General features: G+C 49.0%; 1 protein-coding gene across 1 annotated transcript in view; it reads left to right on the forward strand.

The window, feature by feature from the left end:
• The first annotated feature begins 4,075 nt into the window (after window positions 1-4,075).
• CABLES1 (Cdk5 and Abl enzyme substrate 1) overlaps window positions 4,076-25,854 on the forward strand; it is a 127,076-nt gene continuing 105,297 nt past the window's right edge. The window contains 2 exon segments of the mRNA XM_021929984.2: window positions 4,076-4,330; window positions 4,333-5,029. Of these exon segments, the coding sequence (XP_021785676.2) occupies window positions 4,198-4,330; window positions 4,333-5,029 (830 nt within the window). The 5' untranslated portion in view covers window positions 4,076-4,197.

Genomic DNA, 25,854 nt, shown 5'->3' on the forward strand with positions numbered 1-25,854 from the left:
CTTTGTCACAGATGGTACTGTGGATGTAGAAGTTGCTTGATAAAACTTGATCAATGACTAAATAGTTGAAAAATAAATGAATTTGGAATAATTCAGGGACTAAGTAGATTAGAATGGCATAAATAACAACTGACATTTTAAAAAGTACTTTAAAGTTTGTAAAATATTCTTCAGCAGTCTCATTTGTACCTCACAATAACCCACAGAGAAAACTGACTCAGAGAGGGTAAGTGGCCTGCTCTTGAAACCCAGATCCTCTTACTCCAAAGTTTGCATTATTCCATAATAGTTGACCTCAAGTATGGATGTAAGATTAAGTCTGGACACTGTTCTCTACCATTAAACATCCTTACCAGCAGAGGGCGCAAGAACATGCATGGATGGGTCTTGGAGTCAGATGGGTTTGTATACTGGCCCACCCCAGCTAAGAGCTAGATGACTTGGGGCAAATTATTTAATTTTTCTGAGCCTCATCTGTAAAATATTGATAATGCTTTCACCACCACCACAGGGTGGTTATAAAGATTAGAAATACTCTGTGGCTGGCATACAGTAGGTGAACAATAAACCATATCTCAAGATCCCCAGAAGGGGGTCACGGAAGCAGTTTGGAGATTAGACATTTTCTTTCTTTTTTCTTTTTTGAGAGAGTCTCACTCTGTCCCCTAGGCTGGAGTGCAGTGGTGCGATCTCAGCTCACTGCAAGCTCCGCCTCCCAGGTTCACGCCATTCTCCTGCCTCAGCCTCCCCAGCATGCCTGGCTAATTTTTTGTATTTTTAGTAGAGACGGGGTTTTGCCGTGTTAGCCAGGATAGTCTCGATCTCCTGACCTTGTGATCCGCCCACCTCAGTCTCCCAAAGTGCTGGGATTACAGGCGGAGCCACCACGCCTGGCCAGAGATTAGACATTGATTCTTATTTGATGCTTTAATAAATATTTGAAATTAGTTTCATACTTCACACTTCACGTAGACAAAAGGTTACAGAAAATGAAGGTTATAAAAAATGAATATTGATAGAAACTTTTTAGTATTTTTTTAATCGATGTATCATGGTTGTACATATTTTGGGGGATGATAGAAACATTTCAATACCCAGTAAAATTGTAAGAAAGCAGACTGAACAACCTTTATGGATGAAAACCTTAAAAACATGAAATGCCATTTGCCCCAGCATCTATTTAACCTAAGAAAATAATATTGGGTGGTAGCAAGATTTAGAAAAACAAAAAGGAAGTCATCATCACTTTATAAGAGCAAACGTGGAAACCACAAATTTATTAAATGCACAGGTTTAAAAGGGTACAGTCTCTCCATCAAATTGAATACTATGTAGTCATTAAAATAAAAATTCTTCCATGTAGAAAAATATTCTACATGGAAAGATAATCACAACACAGCAGGCAAAAATCACAAAAGACAAAACAGCCCGATTTCACTTTTGTTTAAAAAACACACCCAAGGCCAGGCATGGCAGCTCACACCTGTAATCCCAGTGCTTTGGGAGGCCACCATGGGAGGACTGATTGAGGCTGGAAGTTCCAGACCAGCCTGGGCAACACAGTGAGACTTCAACTCTACAAAAAAAATTTTTCTCTTTTTTTTTTTGCTCTGTCACCCAGGCTGGAGTACAGTGGCACGATCTTGGCTCACTGCAACCTCCGCCTCCTGGGTTTAAGCCATTCTCCTGCCCTCCTGCCTCAGCCTCCCCAGTAGCTGGGATTACAGGCATGTACCACTATGCCCAGCTAAGTTTTGTATTTTTAGTAGAGACAGGTTTCACCACAACATGGTTTCACCATGTTGGCCAGGCTGGTTTCAAACTCCTGACCTCATGATCTGCCCGCCTAGGCCTTCCAAAGTGCTGGGATTACAGGCTTGAGCCACTGTGCCAGGCCAACATTTTTTTTAAAAATTAGCCAGGTGTGGTGGTGGGTGCCTGTAGTCCTAGGTATTCGGGAGGCTGAGGCAGAGGGAATCGCTTGAGCCCAGGAGTTGAGTCTGCAGTGAGCTATGATCACACCACTACACTCCAGCCTGGGTGACAAGCTAAAAGAATATATATACATATGTCTCTATAAAATACATGAAAATACAAAACAGATATCAAAAATTAAGTTTAACGTTATTTCCACAGAAGAGATTGTTAGTGATACCCCTCCTTTTTTTTTTTCCTCCTCTTTGCTTATCTTATGTTCTCTGAAATTAACGTTTATCACTTTTGAATGAAGGAAAATATATTTTACAGGAACACTGTTGGAGTCTTTCACTTAACACTGCCTTCCAACCAGGCCAGTGGTCATGTAAATTAACTCGATTGTCATAAAAGGGCTTGGAAGTTTCAAGGTAGTTAGCCAAAATAATTAAAATCCTGGTGAAATTTCACAGAGCTGGCCATTGAGCTTTGACTTCACTGATATGAGGCTGCTGTAAATAGACTCCAGGCTCCAGGTTTTCAAAAGGCCTAAAAACAGTACAAAATAAAATATAACAACAATTGTTCATGTAAAGGGCCACGTGCCATCTCTGTCCTGAGCAAATGTAACCTGAAACCCTCTGGCACTCCAGGTTGGCGGCACCTCTCTGGACAGGGTGTATTTGCTCTCCATTACTCAATTTACTTTCCTGAGCTTGAAATGGAGTGGAATTTCAATGTAGAGTTACCCATTAGCTCCAGGGCTAAATTTAAACCTTTAATTAAATTAATCCGTTGATCTTAAACACGTTGCTTCTCCCTCAAAAGTGTAGCAGGTGTTTTAGGTGTCACAGAGCTTAATTCAGTGTGGCAATTGTTCCTTACTGCATTTGGTAAGTTGCCCACACCGCCTGGGGAAACCCGCACACGTTTTCAGATCCCTCCAGGTGAATCCCTTCACCCTGTCCCCACCCCCAACCAAAACAAGCATTCATTGCGGGTGGGGACTGCGACTCCTCCCAGATTCAGAGCTACTGCTCTGGGAGGGTCTTCAGGAACCCGTATTTATAGAAGACATGGTAGGTGCCAAACGTGTGTTTATGATTAAACGACAGATAACTGTCCACATTGGTCCCAGTTTATGCGGGAGAAAGATCATAATCTACAAAAATTTGCAAGGTGACCAGGAGAAAAGAGTGTAAGGTCATTTTAGCCCACCTCGGTATTCACAGAAAATGGAGCATATTTCAGAGCCAAAGTAAAAAATTTGCGTTGGCCTTTGCTAAGAGAGAGATGAAAAGTGACAATACCATGGATTGGGGATGCGTGAATTCGTTGGTCACATGGAAGATGTTCGTGCTTCTGGGCTCTTACGCATCCCAAGGCGTGCATTTATCCCAGGGGCTGCATCTTGGCCTGGGAACGAATGAGGCCCAACCGCAATGGTTGTTAGCGATAACTTTACGGTGGGACAGTCTCCATAGGGGCTGTAGACTTACCCGTGTTATTATGAATAAGGACCTATTTACTCCTCAGGGACCAACGGCCTTGCGGGGTCTAAGTAACTCGCTCTCAGTCTAAAACTCTGCAACGCTCCACATAACTGTCCTGTAGACCCACAACTCTCCCAGGAGCACAGCCCCAGGACCTAACCCACTGGGTTCTGCTCGCTCCCCCAATTCCCAGTGCGAGCGCGCGGGGAAAACGTGCTCGCCTCCCGCACCTGGCTTCCGCGCGCCCCGGGAGTCGCCAACTCCCCCAGCAAGCAGCTCGGACAACCCAGACAGCCGGGCCGATCCCCCGCCCCACCACCCGCTCGGCTCTCCCGTCCTCCTCTTCCTCCTCCCGCGGCCCCTCGCCTCCCGCCGCCTGCCTCTGCGGCCGCCGCCTGCGGCTTTGTTTTCCTCCCAGGTCGCATTCCCCACACGTGATTCCGTGTTATTGCAAAGAGCGCTTTGGAGCGCGAGCGCGGGGCGCGCGCACCTATAAATACGGACACCCGGCCCCGGAGCCCGCGAGCCAGCGGCGAGGCGACCGGCGGGCAGCCAGCCAGCGAGCCGAACGAGTCAGCGAGGCGCGCGCGTGGGCCGGGGCGGCGGCGCCCCCAGCCCGAGCACCGAGGGGCGAGCATGGCCCGCCCGCGGGGGGGCTGGACCGCCGCGCACGCCGCCCGATCCCCGCGCCCTGCCCAGCCCGGGTCGCCGCCGCTCGCGCCCGCCGCTTAGCGCTCGGGCGCCGCTCGCTTCTCCGGGCATCGCGGAAATCCCGCCGCAGACGGACACAATGGCGGCGGCGGCCGCCACCACGGCCGCCTGCAGCAGCGGCAGCGCCGGCACCGACGCCGCGGGCGCCAGCGGATTGCAGCAGCCGCCGCCGCAGCCCCAGCCCGCGACCGCCGCGCCGGCCCAGCCGCCGCCGAACCCCCCCGGAAGCCGCGCGTGGACCCGCGGCGCCGCCAGGCTGCCCTCTCCTTCCTCACCAACATCTCGCTGGACGGCCGGCCGCCGCCGCAGGACGCGGAGTGGGGCGGCGGCGAGGAGGGCGGCGCGGCCAAGCTGGGCGCCGGCGGCGCCTGCGGCGGGAGGACTCGGTTCAGCCTGCTCGCCGCCGCCGAGCGGGGCGGCTGCATCGCGCTCGCAGCGCCGGGCACGCCGGCTGCGGGGTTGGCCGCTGGGTCCGGCCCTTGCCTCCCACAGCCCTCGTCGCTGCCGCCCTTAATCGCTGGCGGCCATGCGACCGTGTCCGGCCCCGGGGTGGCTCGGGGATTCGCGAGTCCCCTGGGCGCCGGCCGGGCGTCGGGGGAGCTGTGGCAGCCGCCCGGGCCGGCGCCTCTCGCCGCCTGTGCCCAACTGCAGCTGCTCGACGGGTCCGGGGGCGCCGGGCAGGAGGAGTTGGAGGAGGACGATGCCTTTACTGGCGTGCAGGTGCCGGCGGCCGCCTTTTTGGGCTCCGGGACCCCCGGCGGTGGGAGCGGCAGTCGGGGACGCCTCAACTCGTTCACTCAGGGAATCCTGCCCATCGTCTTCTCCAGACCGACTTCGCAGAACTACTGCTCCCTGGAGCAGCCAGGCCAGGGCGGCAGCACCAGCGCCTTCGAGCAGCTGCAGAGGTCCCGGTGAGTATCGGGGATGCGACGCGCACCCAACCCTGCGTCCTTCCCCGCGCCCGGCACGTCCAGCCTGCCCGCGGTCTCTGGGTTACGGGCTACGGGTTGCTCCCATTTTCCCGCGCCCTGTGCTCCGGGCCCGAATCCCAAACCACGAGGGCACCCGAAAGAGGGGGCGTCCGCAGGGAGTGCTTGGTCACAAGTGTGTGCACGAGCCCAGCACTCTGAGAGGAGCACCGTGCTTGTGCAGTGGGTCGGGAGTTGCAGGAGCCCAGTAAAAAGCGGCGTCTTAGCCTCCCCACACGGTATCACAAACTTCCTGAAACCCGGTCCAGACCCGGAGGCGCACTCCTCCCGCGCGGGGCGAGACTCGGCCGGGCGCAGAGTGGAGCAGTGCAGGCCGGCAGCTGAGCGGCGCTTGTGAGCCTGAACTTGTAGGAGACACGCGTGACCCTCCGGAGAAGTTATTGCCTGCGCTCCAAGTCTTCCTGCGGCCCGGGGAAACTTGGCTTTTTCCATTTGCTTTCCTGAGCAATGGAAAGTCCTTCTTACATTCCCTTCAACTAGGCCTAGGGGGTGGGTAACAAAGAGGAAATAGGGCTTGACGGGTTTTTTTCCTGTTCCAAGATAAATTCGCTTGAGTTCTTTAAACGCTTGTTTTACTTGTTTGTTAGCTGAAGTTATCTGGCGGCATTATGCATCTTAGCAAAAGCATGAAATGCTGGACGTTTGCTTATTGTTCAGGAAACATAGTTTGTCACCATGTATTCTAAGGGGCAGTCGGAGGTTGGGACTGTGTGAACTGAAGCTTGCAAAAGAGGTAGGCGGGAGCAGGTGGGGAGATGCAGATCCGTCCCCAGGGAGTGCCCTCCCTTGTTGGTTAATAAGGCCTCTTGTGAAGTTAGCAATAGCATAGACTCTACCTTGACAAAGTTGTCTTAACTTCCTGGGGCCTCAGTTATCCCTTCTGAGAAGGAATGCCTTTCTCTGCTAGAATTTCTCTCTCCTATCATGCTTATCTGAAAGCTTGATCTGGCCCAAGTAAGAAGGTGCCTGTGGGAAAACCTAACTTCCTCCCGCAATGGACAAATGGGGAAGAACAGGACCGCCTCATCCACAAGTTTGCTCCTAGTGTATGTACTTCTTCCTAAGTGGGTGAAATCATGAGGGTGCTAGTTACGTAGCCTCGCCGTTTCAGTGCACATAGCCCTCAAGCAGGGGTGTGGAGCCGGGGAAGCAGCCTCCTGAGTGCATGGATGAATTAGCGACACTGGGCACAGGTGACAGCCCTACTCCGGTGTTTCTTGTCAGAGCATGCATCTGCTCAGCAGCAGGTGAGTGCAGGGAGGTGGAATCCCTTGTTTCTGGGTGAGTCCTGCAAACTCAGTGGTTTCTTAGCTCAGTATTAGCGCTTGACATCACACACTGGCTCATGATGACTCCAGAATTGCAGCCTAAGCCCAGCAGTCAAGAGGGTTATGACAGGAATTGTAATAAACATACATGTTATTTTAAGCCAGTGTGCAAAGCTGGCTTGTGCCTCCTGATGGACAGATGTGTCGTCCATGCTAAAGGCAGCTGGAGATCAGATTACCTCGCAGGCTTTCTCCAAGAAACTCATTTCACGGGATATGGAGGATCTTGTGTGTTCACATTTCTGAACCAAAGAATATCCAGAACTACACCTCCAGTCCTATAAATATGAATCTTTTAGGCGTTTTATTGATCCTTCCACCTTGACACACACATTAAGATGAGTTAATCACTGGAAGATGCTTCTTTACCTGACAGTCACTTTAGTCCTATTTCTGAATAATCCATATCTGGCAACCTGATAGGCTTTTATAAAATTACAGCTGTGAATAGAAACAGCATAAAATTTCAGTACAAAGGGGAAAATAGGTTAAACTGATTTAAGAAAGGTGGAAAGGCTAGGTTAGCTGTGGAAAGGCTACAGACTTGAAATATCCTAGGACACTTTGTTTCCAACACCCCGTGGCTTGCCTATCACTAGAGTACTTCCACCTGCCTAGTCGAAGTGTGCTGAGAGCACAGACTCACTTGAATAAGGCCCGGGGCCAGCTTTTCTGGTTTCCATTTGTGGAAACCTTTCCTGGTGTGCCTCCTTGCTAGCCTGTGTGTTTCCATGTACATGTGACCTCACGGATGTTCTCCTGGGATGTTTTCAAATCAAATTGTATTTTCCTTGGATTCATTTCTTGCCATTAGAGGAATACCATAGCACCTTGCTCCTCCAAAATGTGGGCTTTGCACCTTCAACTTCACGGGGAGCAGTTAGAAATGCAGACTCTTCCCCTATTCCAGACTAAGTGAGTCCAGATCTGCATTTTAACAAGATCCTCAGGTGATTTGTATACACATTAAAGTTCCACAAGCGTTGGCACAGTGTATCTGAAATCTGCCCTTTTAAAAAAAATGAATTTGAGGTTTTATATATTGGGTTTGTTTCGGGTATATAAAAATTAGAATGTCGGGCCGGTTGCAATGGCTCATGCCTACAATCCCAGCACTTTGGGGAGGCCGAGGCGGGCAGATCACCTAAGGTCAGGAGTTCAAGACCAGCCTGGCCAACATGGTGAAACCTCATCTCTACTAAAAATACAAAAATTAGCTGGGTGTGGTGTTGCACTCCTGTAATCCCAGCTACTTGGGAGGCTGAGGCAGGAGAATCGCTTGAACCCAGGAAACGGAGGTTGCAGGGAGCCAAGATTGCACCATTGCATCCCAGCCTGGGCAACAAGAGTGAAACTCCATCTCAAAAAAAAAAAAATTAGAATGTTTCCCAATCTGCAATCTTGAAACCCTTTCTTCTTGGTTACTTTCATTGGAACACTTGTAAAACCAATCACAAATAATTGCTTGGACTTCCAAACTTTACAACACACAGGTAAGAAAATTTCTGTGTGCAAGCTTTGGCACGACAAGGTGCACAGTAAATGCTTGTGGATGCAGTGATTACACCACCTCTGTTCACTGGACTGGATTCTTGACATCTATTGTATTTAGCCCTCATAGTCACCCTGAGTATAGATTCTTTCACAGGTGAGGAGACCACAGGCTCAGAGAGGTAGTAATTTCTCAGACTGGCCCAACTACTGAGAGGCACATATGATAATCTGACTTAGTTGGGCCAGGATAGGAACCTGGATCATTGATGTCCAAGCTCTGCCACTCTACCATGTCACTATACCTTGCACACAATAGACCCAGAGATAATTTTTGAGCTATTGGCTGTAAATGTTTGTCTCTTATACAACCGGCCAGTCACACTAGTGTAATTCAGCAGCCCCTTTCTTATCCTTCCAAATTTAGCCTCTTTGTTTGGATCCCCTAGCTTGATATTTCACCGTCTCTACTCTGTTGCAGTGTCCCGGGAACCTAGGACTGTGAGCCTGGGTTCCTCCCAGCCTTACGGACGGGACTCTAGCAGTAGGAAGCCCAATAGGCTAGGTTTGCTCTCAGGCTGCAGTGTCAAGAGGTGGGAAGCCAAAAAGATGCCTCTTAGCTTCGTGCCCTTTCGTGTTTCTCTGCTCCGGCAGTGAACGGTGCATCTGGAAGGTGTTAATAGGTGAAAGGGAGCGTGAATTTATAAGGTATGCATTAAGTCTTCCTTTCCCTTCAAAAAACTTCCTTGCAGCCAGCAGCTGGCCTCAGCCCTGGGTTACTCCCTGGAGATTCTGGCTAGCGGACAGCTCCCCAGGAGGACATGAAGTTGAGCCCAGGTGAACGCTGTGCATGGTGACCAGGGTACTATTTTTCTTTCTTTCGTTTTCTTTTTTGAGATGGAGTCTTGCTCTGTCGCCTAGGCTGGAGTACAATGGCACCATCTCAGCTCACTGCAGCCTCTGCCTCCCGGGTTCAAGCAATTCTGATGTCTCAGCCTCCCGAGTAACTGAGACTGCAGGTGTGTGCCACCACGCCTGGCTAATTTTGGTATTTAGTAGAGATGAGGTTTCACCATGTTGGCCAGGCTGGTCTTGAACTCCTGACCTCAGGTGATCCACCTTACCTCGGCCTCTCAAAGTGCTGGGATTATAGGCGTGAGCCACCACGCCCCATCCAGGGTACTATTAAAAAATAGCATGAGGGTTTTGCCTCTGAGAACACGAGTTAGCATCGTGCCTTGCGGGCTTGTGATACAGAAGAGCCCTAGGTCCTGGGTTCAGATGCTGGTGCCCCTGTGACAGCCGTTTGACCCTGGTGGGTTAACCAGCCCTCTGGGTCTGTTTCCTCCTGAGAACCTTGGCTTGTGCCTCAGTCCCTTTCAAGTGTAAAATGCACTTACATTTGTAATTGAGGTCTGAGTGTGGCCTTGTGCTCAATGCTTCATATTTGGGCTTCTCAAATGTAAATGCATTTGGAATCACTTAATCTCTTAAAAGCAGATTCTGTGTTTCTAACCAGTTCCCTGGAATGCAGAGTGGCCACCATTTGAGGAGGGAGGCTTTACCCACTACTACGATTTGTTCCTGTTGTCAGGCCAAGGAACCCGGGACTCAGATGTTAAGTGGCCTGTCCGAGGCCAGCTAGCGATTAATAGCAGAGCTCAGGCTCGGATTGCTCAGCCGACTTAGAGCTTCTGCCGGCCCCTCCCTCTGCATTGCCGCTCTTCGGAGGAAATCTGGGCTTGTGCTGTAATTGTAATCTGTGTCTTGACTGAAAAGAAAAATGTGAGCCAACCACAGATCAGGAATCAGGGTAAGGGGAGATGGATACTGTTTCCTAGCTTTTTCACCACCTGCTTTGTGACATCAGGCAAGTCACCAGTCTGTGTGTGCCCCAGCTGTGAGCCACCTGACCCCTCAGGATTTCAGAAGTCTGTAAAGAACTTTGATCCCAGCAGTAAGCAAACACAAATTATTGCTGAGCCATTTTTCTAGCAACCATGGGTTTGGGAGGTTGGAGTTGCAGCCCCAGGCCAGGTGGGGCCCTGTGGATGGCGGGCGCAGCTGAGGCTGGCCGGCTGCCCTTCTTGCAGTCACAAAGCCTGCAATGTGGGCAAGCTCAGGAGAAATGCATAGGAAGCCTGCTCACTGCTGGTAAGTGCCTGGGGAGGCTCGTGAGTTCAAGGGTGAGCTTTTGCTCTCTGGAAGGGGTACGGAAGCCACCACATGGCTCTGTACCATGTGCTCAGTAGCTTTCCCAGGAAGCCCCGTGCCTGGACTTTTTTTCTCTCTTCGGAAAGATAGCTGTGAGGTGGCAGAGGGCCAAGGGCAGGTGGCCTGGAGAGTAGAATAGGAGTGCAGGTGAGCCTGTGCTGGGACCTGATGTGGCATAAGAGAGGTCAAAGCAGGACTTGGGACTGCTGGGTTTTGGGTCTTAGTTTCCTTACAGAACTCAGGGGTTGGGACAGATGAGCCTGCCACCCCTTCTGGGTCCCCCATTCCACGTGTCTCGGTCCTGTGGCCTGCTGCAGGGTCTGGGGGCATGTGGATAATCTAACCTCAGAATCAGGTACAAAGTAGTGTTAAGTTTGTTCCATGTGGCTCTGATGGGCAGAGCATGCAACTAATGAAAAAATGAATGGATGAATGAATAGAGTTCTCCCAGTGTAAGGGAGAACTTTAAAAACTACCTTCAGCTGTGTTCCTTCGGCCACGGGCAGTATCACAGCTGGACTGACAATGTTAGGAGGCCTTCCAAGCAGGAAGCCACTGCCCGGGGGGGGGGGGGGGGGCAGTCAATCCCCCAGCTGAAACTACTCCCACACCAAGGATATGATCCGTAGTAACCTCTGTTGCTAAAGGGCCTTCAGGTTTACAAAGCACTGTTGTACATGTTGATATCAGACCCCAGACACCACAGAGGGGCAGGGGTCCAAGGTCAGAGTGGCCAGGAGGTGACTTAGGTTGCAGTGTTATCTGTCAGTTACGTAGAAAAGGAAATCTTGGTGTTGAGACTTAATGCCTGGTATCATTTATTTATTCAACAAACATTGAACACAATGAGTATCAATCGTGAGTCACCACTGTCCTAGTCATGGGAGATGGAGGCATAAAACATGGTCCCTGTCTGTGTTGGGTGACATAAGTAAACGGGCGAGTTGGTAGAGTGGTGAGTGGTTAGAGGTGAGCATGCTGTTTGAACTCCCCCTACCCAGGGAGGGGTGCAGGGACATTTCACACCCTTCCCTGTGGGAGCTGGCACAGGGCCTTGGACACAGTATTCTTAACGAATACGTGGCAGGCATTATTCTAAGCACTTTATGGGGACTGAGTTCATACCTGGAAACACCCTGAGACAGTACTACCATCACCTCCATTTGGAAGCACAGAGAAGTTAAGTAACTTGTCTGGGGTCCTGTGCTCTGACCCGCCTCCCTCTGCTGTGCTACAGTTTATGGGTCAGGCTCATACATGCTTGTTAAACAGGCTTCAGCTGAACTGAGCAGAAATGGACCTAAATGGCCTCAAAGGTTACCGATCACTTGTGATTTCCTTGTTTCAGTTTCCACTTTTCTGTCACCTAGGGAAGACCTCTGTGCACTTGGGCCCAAAGGACAGGCCAGGTAAATAGGGATTCCTGTGACTCTGGCAATTAACTCCCGCCTGCTGCCTGCCCGTGCTTCGTCTCTTTTTGGCCACAGCTGAATCCCTGACACCTTTAGTGCGTCTCTTACTCACCTGCTATATTACATGTCTTGCGTTATTTAGAGCATGGTGCAATTAGCAAGAGGAACCTGGCCTCCCAAAGTTTAAAGCTCTCCTGGGTCCTCATCTGTGAAATGGGAATGGTACCACCACCTCTTCCCTGGGCGGGTTTCCTCCTGTATCTTCTCAGCATCACCCTTTCCCCAGCTGCCCCAGTGGCTGTTTATAAATAACACTTTCTTGGAAAAACCACACCCACTCGTGCAAGTCTTGCCTTTGGCTGCCTTTGCGCTACAAGGACAGAATCGAGTAGTTGCGACAGAGACCGCATGGCCTATTCCCTGGCTTGTCACAGAGTCATTGTGCTGCCCCCGCCCTTGCCCAGTGCTCTGTGCCCGGGAGGTGTGCAGGTCCCCTTGGCCCCTTCCTGCCCGTCTGCACAGCCTGGATAATGTGGTGGCCCGAGGGGCTCCTGCCTTCTGTTTGGACCCCTGTCGATCCCTCCCCTCTGGGCTGTCAGAGGGACCCTTATGAAACCCACATCTGATCCTGCCAGTCTTGAATTCCTGGTATTTCAGACGAGGCAGCTGTTGGCTTGGGTCCTGGTTGCCACTGCAACCTCCCCCGCTCCCACACACCCTCTGAGGCCTGTTGCTGCCATACTGTGTTGTCTTTACAGAGGGCACCCACGCTGCTCCGTGCCCCAGGCTCTGGCGCTGTCAGGCTTCTCCTGGGGCAAGGTCCCCACCGCCTTTCCGCAAGAGGCCCCTTCTTTCCATCTCTGTCACCCACAGAGCCAGCTGCTGCGCTGCCCATGCTCGCACTCTCCTGGCTGGGCCTCTTCCTTCCCTGTGGGTCTGTGCTTCAGCCCTGGCCTGACTGGAGGGCCCCTCCTCCGTGCTCTGGTCAGAGCTTGGCGATGGATTGCCCTGGGGCCAGCTTTTGGTGAAACAGACCACATCTCTCCTCCATAGGGAACACAAACGAAACTCCAATGCCCTAACAGTAAGAGTAGGAAAATTTGATTCTAACTGTTCCCCCACCCTGCAACGTTCTAGGTCTTTGTTTTTATCCAGCAGTTGCTCCTGACTCTTGATTTGCTAAAACAATCCATCTTGGGGCTCAGGTGAGACAGATTGTGGAGGCTGCCCCACCCAGCCCACCCCACCTGTGCCTGTCTCTCCCACGCCCCCACCCCAGAGGGAGGTGACTTGTATGGAGTTCTGAGCACCTCTCGTGTGCCACATACTTCACGTATGTTGTTTTATTTGTGTGAGAGTCTGTGAAACAGGTTGCCTACTTTAGAGCTGAGAGGACTGAGGCTGGATGGTTAAGGACACTTGTCTAAGGCTACAAAGCTGGAACCTAGAACTAGAATTGAACCCTGGTTTTCCTGGCTTCTAAGCTGGGTTTCTTGTAGACCCTGTAGTGTCTTGGAGCTGACTCCTACCTACTTATTAGAGATGATTGAGGAATCTGAGCTGGTTGATAATCTGAAATACGTTGTGGTGGGAATATTTACACCACAGGAATTGGCCAATGCTACAAGTCAAGGTTTTTCTTTTTCCCCTTCCAGAGAGTTGGTTATCAGCATGTGCACCTAAGGCTTTACCACACATCTTTTTAAATTAAAAAAAATTTTTTTTTTTGAGACGGAGTCTCACTCTTGCCAGGCTGGAGTGCAGTGGCGCAATCTTGGCTCACTGCAACCTCTGCCTCCCGGGTTCAAGCAATTCTCCTGCCTCAGCCTCCCAAGTAGCTGGGATTAAAGGCACCTGCCACCATGCCCAGCTAATTTTTTGTATTTTTAGTAGAGACGGGATTTCGCCATGTTAGGCAGACTGGTTGCGAACTCCTGAACTCTGGTGATCTGCCCGCCCCAGCCTTCCAAAGTGCTGGGATTATAGGCATGAGCCACCGCGCCTGGCCTAATTTTTGTATTTTTAGTAGAGATGAGGTTTCACCATGTTGGCCAGGCTGGTCTCGATCTCTTGACCTCGTGATCCGCCCGTCTTGATCTTGTGGTCCACATGCCTCGGCCTTCCAAAGTGCTGGGATTACAGGTGTGAGCCACTGCGCCCGGCTCACACATCCTTTTTGTTCTGTTCTCCTCTTTGGGTGCTGTGCAAAATGTTGCTATCAGAGGAAGCATGTTGAAAACCAGAAGTTTTTATAAGAATCTGCTGCTTAACATAATGATGTAAATTTTCCCCTGGGTCACCACTATCCATTTTTTCCACTTCAGAAAAGTATCTTTCCCCCTCAAGTTTCTGCCTGTGTACCATTTAAACAGCAAACTTTTCACAGATTCTGGGGCTCAGACTGCTTAGTATTACATACAGGAATCATGAAATCATTAGCTATTACTTTGTTTGACCAACTGTGTAATGTTGTGTTTTTATGTTTGTTTGATTTTGAAAAGCCTCTAGGAACGTATAATCAATTGGTGTTTCCTAGTTTGTCTTTTCCTCTTTGTTTGTGTTAGTAGTTTGGATGGCTGCACACTAGATCATATTTAACGAGGTTATTCATCGTGGTTTGGTGCTTATTGCCGCACATTTGGTCCTAGACAAGAGCTTGTAAAGCAGAACGTGCAAATACCAGGGGCTTAGGACTTTGGGATATTGTAATGATATGTGTGTGCAAGAGGGATCCAATCTTGTCCCTGGTTTAAAGCGCAGGGTATATGTAAATCTAAGTTAGGTTTTACAATAAGTAGAAGAAAAAGCATTCAACCAGAGACTAGTAAAATATTCAAGAATGCCAAAGATGTTTATGTGCCTGGCACATTGATTTGTATTTTAAAGCACTTTACTCATTGACCAAATTATTTATAAAGCAAAATGTCTACTTTGATAATTTTAGGAAGGGCTGGGTTGGAGAGGTAGAGGAAGGAATGTGAGGAGCTGGAAGATATTCAGAGTCTGACGTTTTTTGCTTAAGGACAAAAACTGGCATGTTAGGAGGACAAATGGTTGATGTGATGTTGAATGGTAGTTCTTTTTTTAATCTTTTGGAGACGAAGTCTTGCTCTGTCGCCCAGGCTGGAGTGCAATGGCATGATCTCGGCTCACTGCAGCCTCTGCCTTCTGGGTTCAAGTGATTGGCCAGGCTTGTCTCGAACTCCTGACCTCAAGTGATCAGCCTGCCTCAGCCTCCCAAAGCACTGGGATTACAGGCATAAGCTACTCTGCCCGGCCTGAATGGTAGTTCTTGATGAAGTATTTTATTTATTGAGTTGAATAAAGTTTGTTTTTGGAGGGTGAATAGTGAAGAAGGAAGATGAGATTACAAATGTCTAAAGTAATTGTGGGATTCCATTTATCCATCACGAAACAATTGATAATATTATAAGTTCTGTTTATTTGTTTGATACTTAACAGCCTAAGAAGTGCTTTTAAAAAAATCAAGTAATTTTCAAAAACGCAATGTGGTAGCTGTTTTATGGATTTGAAAGTCACCGTATGTAGTGGAGCTAGAGTTTTAAAATTTACATTTTCTAAGTTGAGAGTTTTAAAACAAAAACTCTATTATAGCTGTACCATTTTAAGAAAAACGTAAGAAAGAATCCATTGAGTACTGTAAAATTTTATTCTCCTTCCAGTCTCAAATCTTCTACTTGTGTGTTTGTTAACCAAAATGCTAGGGCCTCGTCTGTTTCAGACCTATGGGCTGGAGTCAATCAAGGTCAGTATGTTAAAGTACAAAGAAATATTGTGCTATAGTTTTGGCTAGCCGGCGCCTTCTCATCCAGTGAGCATGCTGGTTTTCACGTGATAACCTCGGGCAGGCCAATACAACCCGGATTTGGGACCAGAGTCATGGAAAATTTTCCCAATAACAACAGCTCTCTCCAGATAGTATTAATAGCTTGGTATCAGTTCCTCCCGCAGGGAGTAAGCTCCTTCTCCTTCCTGCACCCCTGCCCCTAGGCCTCTGTCTCAGCAAAATGGGTGAGCAGAAGAGTGGAAAGACCAGCTTTGGAGCTCTGTAGCTCTGCCGCTTAACAGCACCTTTTGGACAACACGTGTCACCACTCTGAACCTCATGTTCTCACCTGCAGAATGGGATAAGGGCGCCAGTCCGTTTGGGGTGTTGCAAATATTAAAATAAGAATGCAGAATGCAACACTAAACACCTAGCAGAGGTTTGGCCCTTACTGATTGAGCAGGAAGATTGTAACTGTTATTTCCATTCACAATTGCACTGCACCTTACACTGTCCAAGAAGCCGTTGAGAAACATGACAAGGTCTGCTCTGATCATGAGGAGCCGATCCTGAACAGCTACCTTGCTGCATTGTTTTAGTTTCATCAGTAGTAGTGAAATCAGAGCAGCAAAGAGAAACAGTACCCCTCTGTTAGGTGCTGCATTTTGCCCCTGCTTACACTGGAACCTTGACAATTTGTTTTGCCAAAATAAATCAAGGTAGGGGGAATTCCCATGTTCATCCTCGTACCTTTAGAGCGGTGAGGCTGTGAGGTGAAGAGCAGCAGTTGGTTTTGCCCACACGCGGGCCCAAGAAGATGCTGCCCTACTTGGAGGGTCCTGCAGCCCCCATGGGGCACATGCTGGGGGAGGGCTACCTCCAGAGACAATGTGGGAAGACACACCTTTCCTCACTTATTAGCAGAGCTGTAGCCCTCATTCCATGGTCTGTGTGGTGCCTGCTTGGCCTCCATTCCTTTTTTTTTTTTTTGAGACAGTCTTGCTCTGTCACCCAGGCTGGAGTGCAGTGGCACGATCTCGGCTCACTTCAAGCTCCGCCTCCTGGGTTCACGCCATTCTCCTGCCTCAGCCTCCCAAGTAGCTGGGACTACAGGCGCCCGCCACCACGCCCGGCTAATTTTTTTGTATGTTTAGTAGACAGGGTTTCACCGTGTTAGCCAGGGTGGTCTCAATCTCCTGACCTTGTGATCTGCCTGCCTTGGCCTCCCAAAGTGCTGGGATTACAGGTGTGAGCCACAGCGCCTGGCCTGCTTGGCCTCCATTTCTAAGCAGGATACCCTCTCCGGTGTGGATACCCTCTCCTCAGGGTCTGTGTGACCGTGACGTGGAGTTGAGTTGGGTGTTACGTGGGTGACTTGGCCTTACCTTTCAACCCCGTTTCCCCTCTGCACATGGCTTCCACCTCCTCTCCTTGACCCCATGGTTGGTTGGGTCTTTGTCCAGCGATCCCAGATATCACCCATTTGGCATTGGGTCAGCGGGGACTTCTGTGTCAATTCTGCACACACATCTGCATGCCAGGCAAGTGTGGTCTTGTTCTTCAGCGATAAATGGGGCCCAGTGCCCATTCCAGAAGGACAGCCCAGCACAAGGCAGCTGGACTCTGGGGCAGCAGGACAGGTTAGGGGCCACCATTCCTGAAGTGGGAGCAGTGGTTGTCCTGGAGATGCCCTTAGAACTGGACCCTCAGGTCAGCTGTGACCTCATAGTGGGTGCACTGTGGCAAAGCACACTGGATGCTTGGTTTAAGACGGTGAGTTTAATCTGGAGGAAAATGGGAAGACTGAATAGGAATAGGTGTGAGCAGAGCTGGATTTTTCAAAACTGGAGACAGGTTGAATGGAGGAAGGAAACTGTAGCAGTGCTCTTGTTTTGAGATGGAGTCTTGCTCTGTCTGCCCATGCTGGAGTGCAGTGGTGCAATCTCGGCTCACCGCAACCTCCCAGGTTCAAGCCATCCTCCTGTATCAGCTTCCTGAGTAGCTGGGACTACAGGTGTGTGCCACCATGCCTGGGTAATTTTGTGTGTGTGTGTGTGTGTGTGTGTTTAGTAGAGATGGGGTTTCACCATGTTGGCCAGGCTGGTCCCCAACTCCTGACCTCAGGTGATCCACCTGCCTCAGCCTCCCAAAGTCCTGGGATTGCAGAGGTGAGCCACTGTGCCCGGCCTCATGCTTTTTGTTTTTAACCCCTTTGGCATCCTAATTGTCTCTTGAGATAAATCAACCTATAGTCATCCAAAATTTTTACGTTTAGGAAGTTTGTCTACTTTTTTTTGAGATGGAGTCTCGCTCTGTTGCTCAGGCTGGAGTACAGTACTGCAATCTTGGCTCACTACAGCCTCTGCCTCCAGTGCTCAAGCCATCCTCCCACCTCAGCCTCCTCAGTAGCTGGGACCCACAGGCATATGCCATCTCACCAGCAAATTTTTGTATTTTTGGTGGAGACAGGGTTTCACCATGTTGCCTAGGCTGGTCTCAAACTCCTGAGCTCAAGCAGTCTACCAACCTCAGTCTCCCAAAGTGCTAGGATTACAGGAGTGAGCCACTGTGCCCAGCCAGCCATGGAATTTTTGGAAAAAAAGCTAAACTGTATCCTAGATTCATCTGTTTTTGTTTGATTCTTTGGTGCGGTAGTCCAGTAGTTTTCAGAATGTGCTCTCTGGACCAGCCGTGGCCAGGAACTTGTTAGAAACACGATCCCCAGACCCAGCCTCAGACCCACTGGGTCAGAAGCTCTGGGGCGGGGCCAGCAATCTGTGTTTCAACAAGGCCACTACATGTGCCTGTCACCCATTCACGCTTGGGAGCAGCCACTGTGGACAAAGCCTTGTGTACCTCCAGCTTCACTGGACCTTCTGAAAGATGTGAACAGCATCTAGTGCTCCAGAAAGGATTTTATTTATTCTAGCACAAATCGACGGACGTTATCTCCGATGCGGGGCTCGGCTTCCCTGGTAATGCAAGGTTGAGACTTGGCATCACCACCATTAGGCTCGCCACTCCTCTTCTATCACCGACACGGCCATGCTATATCTCCAGTGAACTTCTAGGCTTGGCTCCGACGAGTCCCTTCTGCATTGGCTCTCTCTGCCTCCTTGTGTCTGGGGTATCTGTTCCCTCTGTGTCCTAAAGCATTTCCTCTCTGCCCCTATTTTAAGGTCATAGTAGTTTTTCAAGTATCCAAGCAGATTTGTGGAAAGCCTCTGCCCTGTGCCAAGCACTGGGATACAGGGGAGCCCCGGAGGGGTGGGACCCTTGCCACCACAGACCTTAGTGTCTCATGCTGGCAATGGGGAAAAGAGGCAACCAAACCGACTACAAGTAGACTAAACTCTGGAGGTTCTGTGAAGGGTTGTAGGAGTCTGTGAACATCTATTAGGTGTTGTGGCTGGGAAAGGCTTTCTCAGGAAGATGAGAAAACAGTTCACCACCGAGAGATGGGACGCAGGCTTCAGGCACAGGGAGCCATGTGTTCTAGGGTCCTGAGATGCCAGTACACTTGATCTGTTGCAGGAAGAAGACCAGAGTGGTTGGAGCATAGTGAACTTGGGGAGCCAAGGGGGCTGACCTGAGAATTGGGAAGATGCCTCGTAACGCCAAGAACTCTCATTGTCTTTATTAGAAGCCGCTGGGGAGCAGAGTGCCCTGGCCTGTGTTTTAAGGTCCTGCTGACTGCCGTGGATTGAACGAGGGCAGGCATGGATGTGAGGAGACCTCTAGGAACCTCTTGCCTTTAGGTGAGAGCGTCCTGCTGAGACACACAGTAGTCTGGGCAGAGGTAGAGGTGGTGAGGGGTGGATAGATGGCAGGTGCGTCTTGGAGGTAGAACTGATAGAACTTGTAGGTGACTTGAATGTTCCCTGCCATTGTGGAGCTTCTGTCTAATTGGAGAGAGGCTCTTGAGTAATCCACTGACACATGGAAGACTGCAGGTCTGGGGTGAGTCACAGAGTGGGGACAGCCTTGATCCTGTTGACCTGTGATAAGTGATGGTGGATTGGACTCCACTGTGGCAGGTTAAGGAAGGCTTGCGTCGGGAGGTGACTGCTGAACTAAGGTCTAAGAATGGATAGGTATCAAGGACTTGACAAGGGCTAAGAAGGATTGGGGCAGACAGGAGGAGCAGCTTATTGGGGAAAGCCCCACTCCCGATATTCAATGTGGGTTATTTTCTATTTCCCTAAGCGTCGGCTGGTCTGAGAAATAAAGGGAAAGAGTACAAAAGAGATTTTAAAGCTGGGTGTCCGGGGGAGACATCACATGTCGGCAGGTTCCGTGATGCTCCCTGAGCCGTAAAACCAGCAAGTTTTTATTAGCGATTTTCAAAAGGGGAGGGAGTGTATGAATAGGGTGTGGGTCACAGAGATCACATACTTCACAAGGTAGTAAAATATCACAAAGCAAATGGAGGCAGGGCGAGATTAACATTGCTAATGAAGTTTCCGCCCGCATTGTCATTGGTAACATCTTATCAGGAGACAGGGTTTAAGAGCAGATAACCGGTCTGACCAAAATTTATTAGGCAGGAATTTCCTCATCCTAATAAGCCTGGGAGCGCTACAGGAGACCGGGGTTTATTTCATCCCTTTGTCTTCGACCGTAAAAGACAGCCACCCCTAAAGCGGCCATTTTAGAGGCCTACCCTCAGGGCCACATTGTCTTTCTCAGGGATGTTCCTTGCTGAGAAAAAGAATTCAGCGATATTTCTATTTGCTTTTGAAAGAAGAGAAATATGGGTGTGTTCTGCCTGGCTCACTGGCAGTCAGAGTTTAAGGTTATCTTCCTTATTCCCTGAACATTGTTGTTATCCTGTTCTTTTTTCAAGGTGCCCAGATTTCATATTGTTCAAGCACACATGCTCTACAAACAATTTACACAATCATCACCAGGTCCTGAGGCGACATATATCCTCCTCAGCTTACGAAGATGACGGGATTAAGAGATTTAAGTAAAGACAGGCATAGGAAATCACAAGGGTATTGATTGGGGAAATGATAAGTGTCCATGAAACCTTCACAATTTATGTTCAGAGATTGCAGTAAAGACAGGCGTAAGAAATTATAAAAGTATTAATTTGGGGAGCTAATAAATGTCCATGAAATCTTCACAATTTATGTTCTTCTGCCATGGCTTCAGCCAGTCCCTCCATTCGGGGTCCCTGACTTCTTGCAACAGCAGCTGGTGCAGAACAGGGCCAGAAGGGCTCATGCAGGCAGGAGGAACAGCAGATGTGAAGAAATGAGAGCACTGATGCTCCAGGCAGGACACGGGGGCCACTTGCACCACAGTAGTAATGAAGCGGGTGGAGAGAAGTGAATGGATTCAACAGAGACATAAGGCACAATGGAGATGGATTAGATACGGAGCATGGGGAGTGGAGGGCATTGAGGAGATCCCAGGGTTTCTAGTCTATGGACTGACTGGGTAGCAGTGCCATCTCTGAGACAGGAGTGTTAGCTTGATTCAGTGTTATGAGTTTAAAAATGCTACCAAGGTAGGCATGGTGGCCTGTGTCTATAATCTTAGCTATCTGGAGGCTGAGGCGGGAGGATTGCCTGAGCCCAGGAGTCCAGCCTGGGCAACGTAGTGAAACTTTGTCTTTAAAAAAATTAATGAATGAGCTAAAATGCTACCTGGAAGAAAAATTGTGCAACTAAAGATGACCCTATTTCTTCTCATTGCATGTTTCTCCCCCTAATCCTGTGCTGTTGCTGTCCTGATGGCTTGAGGTAATACATCTGTAGGGTCATAAGTAACTTGTTGATTGAATATTTACATATGGAGATTTTCCTTTTTCTCCCAAGGTGGAGAATGATACTTATAGTTAGAGATCATCTCAAGTTTATAATCGTGGTCTGATTTTTTTTTTTTTTTTTTGAGACTGAGTCTCACTCTGTTTCCTAGGCTAGAGTGCAGTGACGAGATCTTAGCTCACTGCGACCTCTGCCTCCTGGGTTCAGGCGATTCTCATGCCTCAGCCTCCTGAGTAGCTGGGATTACAGGCACCTGCCATCATGCCTGGCTAATTTTTGTATTTTTAGTAGAGAAAGGGTTTCACCATGTTGGCCAGGCTGGTCTCAAACTCCTGACCTCAAGTGATCTGCCTGGCTCGGCCTCCCAAAAGTGGTGGGATTATAGGCTTCAGCCACTGTGTCAGGCCTTGGTCTAAAATTTTTTTTTTTTTTTCTTTTTTGAGACAGAGTTTCACTCTTGTTGCCCAGGCTGGAGTGCAATGGCGTGATCTTGGCTCACTGCAACCTCCACCTCCTGGGTTCAAATGATTCTCCTACCTCAGCCTCCCAAGTAGCTAGGGTTAAAGGTGCCCACCACCATGCCCTGCTATTTTTTGTATTTTTAGTAGAGACAGGGTTTCACCATGTTGGCCAGGCTGGTTTTGAACTCCTGACCTTGTAATCTGCCCACCTTGGCCTCCCGAAGTGCTGGAATTACAGACACGAGCCACCGTGCCCGGCTGGTCTAACATTTTTAATGTTACTTTTTTTTCTCCTCCCAGGCTGGAGTGCAGTGGCATAGTCTCGGCTCACTGCAGCCTCAACCTCCTGGACTCAAGCGATCCTCCCACTTCAGCCACCCAGTAGCTGAGCCTACTGGCATGCCCTACCATACCTGGCTAATTTTTATATTTTTTTTTTTGTGGAGACGAGATTTCACCATCTTTCCCAGGCTGATCTCAAACTCCTGGGCTCAAGCCATCTGCCTGCCTTGGCCTCCCAATGTGCTAGGATTTCAGGCATGTGCCACTATGACCAGCAATATTACCTTTTAAGATGAATTTTGAACATAACAATTAAGAAAAATAGGCTAGGGCCGGGTACAGTGGCTCATGCCTGTAATCCCAGCACTTTGGGAGGCTGAGGCGGGCAGATCACTTGAGGTCAGAAGTTCTAGACCAGCCTGACCAACATGGTGAAACCCTGTCTCTACTAAAAATATAAATAGTAGCCAGGCGTGGTGACACATAACCTGTAATCCCAGCTACTCGGGAGGCTGAGGCAGGAGAATTGCTTAAACCCGAGAGGTGGAGGTTACAGAGAGCTGAGATCGCACCACTGCACTCCAGCCTGGGTGACAGAGCAAGACTCCATCTCAAAAAATGAAAAATAGGCCAGGCACCATGGCTCATGCCTGTAGTCCCAACACTTTGGGACGCTGAGGTGGGCAGATTACTGGAGACTAGGAGTTTGAGACCAGCCTGGCCAACATGGCAAAACCCTGTCTCTAGTAAAAATACAAAAATTAGCTGGGTGTGATAGCTCATGCCTGTAATCTCAGCCACCTAGGACGCTGAAGCACAAGAATAGCTTGTAACTGGGAGGCGGAGGTTCCAGTGACCTGAGGTCACACCACCCACTCCAGCCTGGGTGACAGAGCAAGACTGTCTCAGAAAAATTTGTAGAAATACCCCAAATCAGATTTCATTCATTCAGTTTCAGTTGAACACATATAGTCTTTTAATTAAAAAAAAAAATCTAGAGCAAGATCATTAGCTTTTTCAAACAATTTCTAGTTCAACTTGCACATGTTTGCACCTGATTGCCAAGTGCTGAGGTCTGAGCGATCTCGCATGGGAAGAAGATGCCTTCTGGAAACCGTGTAATCGTGTGCCGTGGTGACTAAACAAGCACCTGGTGTGCTGTCCATTTGCTCTTGCTCGGCAAGTCAGATTAAGGCTGAGGTGCAGTTTCCACATACAGCAGCAGTTTACGTCTTTCTCCCATGTTATTGGTGGTTTTTCATAATAGCGTGCCTATTGTACTTTATGATCGACTGAGCCATAGGGAAATTGCACATCTCGCATCTGCCCGTTCCTTAATCTCCTTGAGCCTCGGTTATCATCCGTAAAGAGGAGGAGACGATATTTAACAATCGGGTGCCTCATAGTGTGACCGCGAAGAGCAAATCTGAGATCTCTGTAAGCTACTTATAGTACCTAGAATGTAGGTCTCAGTAAATATCTGATATGACTCTTGTATCCCATATACTCTGCTGGGGCCGTGCAGATTTTGTGGGGGCTGATGTCACCATGTCAGTAAGGGATTTGAACTTTAGAGAATTGAGTTTTCTCACCAAGTAACGTAGAGCGGGGATCCCTTCTAACGGAAGCCCATCCTCTCCCTCTCCGCTCTCTTGCCTTTTGACACTTGTGACATTTTATCTAAACAAGTTTTGTGACCTTCCTGAACAAAACAGGTTGTTTTAGGATGGAGCGGGGTTTCCGGACACCTGTACTGTTCAACACTTGCACTGTGTAAGAACATACACTGATATGTCACTTACCCATCCAGTCCCTGTTAGTGGGAAGCTGCTGCGTGTGTACAGAATGACTAAACCAGACTTTTTAATTTGACCCTGTTTGCTACAAACGTAATCGAATAATTGGGGCCTGGCAGATTGGAAGCAATGGAAACAAAATATTTCAATCCAGTACTCTTGTGAGCAGCAGCATTTCACAGAGCCAGAAATAATTTCGCCTGTAGGGCTTATTAAGAAGTGCAACGTTCGTTATGCGTAACTTTAGTTCTGTTAGAGCCAAGAAAATAAAAGTCAAGGCTGAAGTATAAGGAAATGAATAAGATACATGGAGGCTGGTGAGATCTGGAATAAAAAAATATTTACATAGGAGTTCAGCTTTGATTTTATATTGTCACAAATTGGTACCAGATGCCTGCATTTCAGACAGACTCCTGAGCTGATCTCAGAGTGTGAGTTGGGAAGCAAATCACTTTGCCATTTGGAACGCCGATTGATATTTTAGGAGTTTCTTTTTGTTTTCAAAGGGAAAATAATGCATATTACAGACCTAGAAAACAGAACTTTTATAAATGGCAATTAACAGAAGATGCCCGAGGGAGGAAGTCTCCAGTTTCTTTTTATAACCCTGGCAAAAGTATTGGAGGTGACATTTTATTAGCATTGGCATCTCCCGCTTTCACTGGGAGCTAGTTCAGCCTTGTGTAGCTGTGTCCAGAGCTGGTAGCTTCATTTCCATTTTCCGTCAACCCCAGGGAGAAACACAAGCGTATTTCTGTCTGGGGCAGCAGGACCTCATGTGGTCTCCACGTGGCAGGATCCCAGAATCTCGGGGCGGCGGTACACATTTTCCCCTATGGCTTTAAGAAAATAGCTTTTTCATTTTGAGTCTTAGGTTTGGTCTCAACAGTGCTTGCTTAGCCTCCAGGCTGTTTTTCTTGCTGGTGTTCGAATGACTCATAAAATGAGCTTGGAGTGGTCTGACGCCTCTGCCTCCTCCCTTGAATGCTTTCTAAGAGGGGTTGTCATGTAAGAATATATGCTGATTTTCCCACGTAAGCTGTCAGAGGATTGCCTGGGTGACCCAGAAAACTGAGTCTGGGTTTTTGGCTCCCACCTTTGGATGCTGATGGTCTTTTGTTGGGAATCGCTCTCTGAGGCTCAGCCTGGAAAAGCGGGATGTCAGTCCTGATGTGGGCCAGCAGCGGGGCTGGAGGGTGGCGTGAGTGGCGTGAGGTCATCTGGAACAGAGGGGGCTCCATGGAGGGTCCTCCAGCCCCCAAGACCAGCCTTGGTATTTCCTACAGGGGCTGGGCCGTAGGCTGTCACATGGATGACAAGGAGCCGTGGAGGCCCTGGGAGGTAAGCCTGCCGTGTGCTTCTGAGCTCCATGGACCTTGGATGGAAGGACGAGAGCCCTTGTCTCTGCTCTCTGGGTTGATGCTGGCCAAAGGCTGCTTGGCTGTGAAAGGGAGGGAGACCTGGGGACTCAGCGGGCACCAAGATTGTGTGTTTCCTCTTTCGCTTCAGGACCCCTGGATGTCAGTGCCTGTGCTTTGTCCTCCTACGGTAGCTGCCTCTACTCTGAGGGAGTGAATTTCCATTATACAGCTTTTAGCTAATATAGTCAAATCTCATTACTCCCTGTAGTTTGTTTTATAAAGTTGCTGCAAGCACTGAATTAGGAAATACTAATCCGTTGCTCCTGAGGCAAATACATGGGTAGCTATGTTCCTCTGAGCCTCTGGTCACACATTTCCATCATCCAATCAATGCATACCTTGTTCTAGGTGCATTTCCATTTAAAGACACCTAATTTAATATATATTGTTGATTCTTCGTTGAGCTCACGAACAGTGGCACTGTAACTCATGCCTGAATAAAGCTTCTTGAACATGTATTTTCTCTGTAAGGCACACTGCAGCCTGCTTCTGCTTAGGAATGCGAGACAGCACTTCAGCGCTGTGCTTGGGACCCTTTTAAACAGCGAAATCATCAACAAAAAGCACAAAAGTGCAAAAAATATGGCACTAACATGCTAAGAAAAGGACAAGAATGAGCTGAAAGAAGGCATGTAGCCTTGGTCACCTCAGCTGGGAATCTGTGTCAGGTGACTCAAATTTTTGGCCACTTTGCACACACTCATGTCAGCAAAATGACCATGAAAGTGCCATGAGTGTCCATTTTGGGGTTACAAATAAATTTTAGCAAGTAGGGCCCGGC

This window comes from Papio anubis, chromosome 19, assembly GCF_008728515.1.
Source record: "Papio anubis isolate 15944 chromosome 19, Panubis1.0, whole genome shotgun sequence".
In the NCBI taxonomy this organism is placed as follows: Eukaryota; Metazoa; Chordata; class Mammalia; order Primates; family Cercopithecidae; genus Papio; species Papio anubis.